General features: G+C 36.4%; 2 protein-coding genes across 4 annotated transcripts in view; one reads left to right on the forward strand and one right to left on the reverse strand.

Annotated features, from left to right (window-relative positions):
* Positions 1-2,890, forward strand: part of LOC137998463 (mitochondrial ribonuclease P catalytic subunit-like) — a 7,033-nt gene extending 4,143 nt beyond the window's left edge. The window contains exons 4-6 of one of the 2 annotated variants that reach the window (XM_068844627.1): positions 924-1,096; positions 2,085-2,274; positions 2,661-2,890. In XM_068844627.1, the coding sequence (XP_068700728.1) occupies positions 924-1,096; positions 2,085-2,274; positions 2,661-2,768 (471 nt within the window). In that variant the 3' untranslated portion in view covers positions 2,769-2,890. The other variant, XM_068844617.1, reaches the window with a different exon arrangement.
* Positions 1,297-5,000, reverse strand: part of LOC137998725 (uncharacterized) — a 36,162-nt gene continuing 32,458 nt past the window's right edge. For both annotated transcript variants that reach the window (XM_068844640.1, XM_068844755.1), the window contains one exon: positions 1,297-1,450. In XM_068844640.1, coding sequence (XP_068700741.1) covers positions 1,377-1,450 — 74 coding nt within the window. In that variant the 3' untranslated portion in view covers positions 1,297-1,376. The remainder of the gene's footprint in view (positions 1,451-5,000) is intronic.

Below are 5,000 nucleotides of genomic sequence, written 5' to 3' on the forward strand. Positions count from 1 at the left end.
TCTTAATACTGGCCTTTTGGGACTCTTCATTGCATTAATTTTGATATTTACAGCTGTTTTAGTGAGGACATCTACACTAATTTTAGACTAAGCAGAGTAAATGAAAATGCCATTGATTTATAATTCACATTCCCCTCCCTTGTTTGTAAATTGAACTCACAAAAAAGAGCACAACATGTTATTCTGAAGAACTGCTGACACCATCATTTTAAGTCTGGGATAAAAGCCACTTGCAATTGCAGAGAGATAAAAGGACATGTCACACAGTTTGCTGAAAGATGCATGTTTATTAAGTCTTTTAAATAAAATAATGCCACAACATCAGAGAGTTTGATTTACAAAGAAAGAAAACATTGAGTTAAAAGTCACTTCATTAGCATTCATTTTCTGAATGATTTCTGTACTGTACTATATTATGCAAGAGTAGAAATATAAGGATTTGTATGTGGTTCCAAAACAGTTTTTCTCAAAAATATTCAAAGAAAATATTTACGATTTAAAATAACAAATAGCTCACCCTACTTCAGTCTTGTTTCATGTCTTTGACTTTGCCATACAAATCCTTTTATTCCTTCTCTTGCATAATACAGTACAGTACAGAGACTTATCAATTGAGCTTGGGCTACCAGAGGTATATTAATTTTAGGGTTTTGGTAGATTTAGTTTTTTACATCAGAAACAACAGGTTGTGACAGTTTTCCAAACAACATGAGGTTTAGATTAACCCTTTGATGCCCAAACCAGCCTAAACCGGCCAGACGATTTTACTCGTCAATGGCAAACCCCTGGGAGTCAATGGGTTAAGAGATAATAAAAAAGTAAACTTGCTTTCAGACTGAGATCGACTGTTAATCATGCGTTTTACTAAAGTAACATTTCATGATAATGTAGAAATTGTTATCATTATCATTTTGCATCTTCAGGTGGAAAATATGGTTGATCACTTTGTGAAGCAAAGGAAGCGAATTTTAGTGCTCGGCTGCAGCCCAATGAAATTGCAACCAAGAAGCCATGGTGAGATGCAAACTCCCCTTGCCAAACTTATGGATTACCTCATCGATCGTGAACACTGTGGTGTGTTTTGTTTGAAAGAAAGGTATCCAAACATTTTCTTGTTTCTTTTATATCTCAATAGTAAGCACACCTACTTTAATAAATTTCGAGTACAATGTAACACCTTCATTAAAATGTAGGTGTAAATTTAAATTTTCTTTGTGATATCAAAACAAGATCAGCCTGGGCTGACTAAAGTTGCCAAGACCTTGATTATTCCAAATATCAAAAAACTAAGTTCAGTGATTTTATTTGTTGTTTTATTACACAGTACATTGACAAAAGTACATGCAATTTATTCTGTGAAATGCACATTTCCTTTGTCAAATAAAGGCCTTCAGTTCCAGACTCTTGCTGTTAAGGACACCACCAAAAGTGAGGGTCATTAGGTTGTCCACTGGAACAAAATTAATAAGAGATAATAATTTAAGTTTATTTACTCTCTGATCAGATATTTCTTATGAAATGTTTGTGCTACAAAGCCAGTGTTTGGAAAAAATCTCTTTTCTGTACTTTGTGGCACAGTCAGTAGAGCAACAGTGACCTATGCGTAATTTGGGGTTGTCAGAGTTTTCCCCCGTGCTTTTGTGGTGCCATTTCCGGCAGGTTTCTTTTGCAGGTCACAGGTTACAGGTCATTGTTTTACTAATACAGAAAGCATCCTAAACAGTCAGGAAAGCTAACCTTAGACCTAATTAGGCCTAAAGAAGAGTTTTTAGGCCTACACTGTAAGGTTAGCTATTATGAATGTTTAGGATGCTTTCTGTATAAGTAAAACAATGACCTATGACCTGTGATCTGTGACCTGCAAAAGAAACCTGCCGTCCCATTTCCATTACTAGGACTTACATGTGTAATAAGATGTATTACAGGGAGGGAAAATAAGAGAGCACTTTAAGTTATTCTGCTAGCTGCTACAGCTGTAGATATCACTGTATCAAAAGGTTGACTGTTAATGTGTTATGTTGCTTTTTTAGCATTAATTTTATTAGATCAAGATGAGGTGAAACACTGAATTGTTTTCTTTTCAGCTCCATAGATGATGTTTACCTCATCAGTGCTGCAATGCATTGTGGACCAGGGACTCGATTAGTGTCATGTGACAGGTTTTCTGATCACATTAGTAGAATGGATCCGCTGATGAAAGCCCAGTTCAGAAGATGGCAAAACCTTTACCAAATGGTGTTGGAGAAATTTGTTGGCAATGAGCCAGTGTTTGTAGTATGTACAGGTTTAGCTCTTCCACATGGGTGCTTGACTAGCCAGTGTGTACAGAATTGCTTTGGAAAACGAGTTGATTTTCGTGTAGTTTATTCTCTCTTTGCAGCCCCTGCCTAATGCCCACATGTTTAGTAAACTATTATATTTTTCCTTCCCAGATAATCGTTTGACAAGTTCAAAAATCGAGGTCACTACTCATACATGTAGATCATTCTTTACCAATATTGAAACAACCCAAACCTTAACAAAAAGCTAATTTTAAGTCACTCTAAAGATTGTTTGTGCCCTGTCAAGAGTTATCATGGTAAAGCATTGAAGCTTTTTTTTGAACATAATTAATGTTCTGTCACTTGATTATATAACAAGCATTTTAATTTTGTTTTTAGAACAAGAAACCGTTTGATGCTGCTGCTCAAAGCACTGGGGACTCATGGCATTTTCCATCTAGTGACAAAGTCCAATGGCTTTGTGCAAGAAAAACTGGATTAGAATAGCAGCCTACATGTACAAGTGTAGCTAGAATTCCACAAATGTGTCCTTGTTGTGAGAGTTATTTGCGTTATTAATTATCCAACTCATTGTAATGAAAAATAAATAATCATTTACATCACCCTGATTAATGTAAGCTTTTCATTGCATTTTCTTCATTTTAGATGACTTCACACGCGCACCGGTGGCTCAGTTGGTTGAGCATTGGGCTGTCATGCGGGAGGTTGTGAGTTCGATTCCTGCCGGACCAACACTCAGGGTCTTAAAATAACTGAGGAGAATGTGCTACCTTTGTAATTACATCTGCAAATGGTTAGACTTTAAAGTCTTTTCGGATAAGGACTATAAACTGGAGGTCCAGTCTCATAACCCTTGTTGGAAATTAAATAGTATGGGATGTTAAAGAACCCACCCACTGTTCGATAAGAATAGGGGACATAGTCCCCGGTGTTGTGGTCTGACCTTATCTGGACGGGGGCATCCTTCACTTCCTAAAATAAATTGTAAACTGTGTAATAAGCACTCTGGCTAAAGCACCCGTAAAACATTGTAAATTAGGCCTGAAAAGCCCCGAGGGGAGAGACTAATACTGTAGCTTCACTTCACTTCACACTTCAAAATGCGATATGAACACAGATGCACGTTGGATTCAGTTGTTTTCAAGCGAACATTGTAATTTGAGCGTTGTGATCAGTTACACAATGCCATTTATTAGGGGTTTGTATCAATAGGAATTTGCGAATGTGTTTAGCAGTCAAAAATAAAGGACGTGAATCAAACAAAAATGCCTTGTTTTTTCTTTTTGATACCTTAGTATTTTTGTGGCCATTTCAGTGTGATTCATACATACATACATTCAGTCACAATGTTAAAAAAAAAGAAAACTTATTTACAGTAATTTAATTAAAATCAAATATATTCAAAATATATCCAAAATTACTTCGTATAGAACAAAATTATTATTAAAAAGTGTCCGCTTAAAAATATCAATTTCTTTAGTATTCTTGATGTTGTCCAAAATTACTTCTTAAAGAACATATTATTAAAAAGTGTCCGCTTAAAAATATCAATCTCTTTAGACTTCTTGATGTTGTCAGGTAGCCCATTCCATTCCCGTGGACCGCGAGAATAAAATGCCCTTTGTCCCATCGACAATCTACATCGGGGGATCACAAAATTATTACATCCCCTTGTGTTCCTGTTGTGAACTGCTGAACGCTTAACAAAATATTTCCCTAAACAGTCTGGAGCTAAACCATTTACACATTCATATGCTAAAACTAAATCATTAAATAAAACCTTCTCCATAACATCTAACCATCTAAGAGATCTCCGCCCCTGAGAGATATGGTCAAGTTTCCTTAAACCTAATACAACTCTGGCAGCAAAATTTTGTACGAACTGTAGTTTGTGTAGATTACGTTTAGATGTGTTCCCCCACACTGAGGAACAATAAAACAATTTACTAAAAACAAAACTATTTATAAGTAATAAAAGTGTTTTCTTGTCTAAGAGGTGTTAAATTCTACTTATCTGTACTAACTGGTTCATGCAACTAGAGGATGTTTTAGTGGTGTGTGTACATCATAGTTAAGATATTAATCAACATATACCCCGAGATCCTCAGCAACGAAACTGGTGAGACAGAGATAAGGAGATATAAGGTAGCCTCTTAAGAAGTTGTGCTGAGCCAACAACCACTAATTTTGTTTTCTCAGGGTTTATAAGTAAAGAATTCTCTGCACACCATCTACTGATGTTCCTAAGATCTTGATTTACGGCGGCCATAGCACTTGAGTCTGATACGGGAAATTTAAAGGGCAATTGACTATCATCAACATACGCAGCGGCTTGACTGTGGGTAACAGCACTGATTAAATCATTAATGTAGATTGTAAAAAGCACAGGACCCAAGATTGACCCCCGAGGTACTCCCTTTGTTAAAGGTAGCAATTCCGAGACTGACTCTTCATATCGTACTCTCTGATATCTACTGGATAGATAGCTACTAAACCAGGAAGCTGCAGAAGTTTGTATGCTAATGTTCTCATCTTACAATTATTTTGAACCTTTGTTTGGACCCCCAAGGGACACGCTCTCTGGAATGTTTTTGAAGCTGTTCAAAAAACTCCCAGCACGTTTTATCACGTCTATAAGAACACTCTGCTGCGCCTTGTGTGATAAAACAAAGTGATGTAGCAGCTTTCGTAACGCAAGCCAAAAACAAAACACTAGAC

The sequence above is a fragment of the Montipora foliosa genome, chromosome 1, assembly GCF_036669935.1.
Source record: "Montipora foliosa isolate CH-2021 chromosome 1, ASM3666993v2, whole genome shotgun sequence".
NCBI lineage: Eukaryota > Metazoa > Cnidaria > Anthozoa > Scleractinia > Acroporidae > Montipora > Montipora foliosa.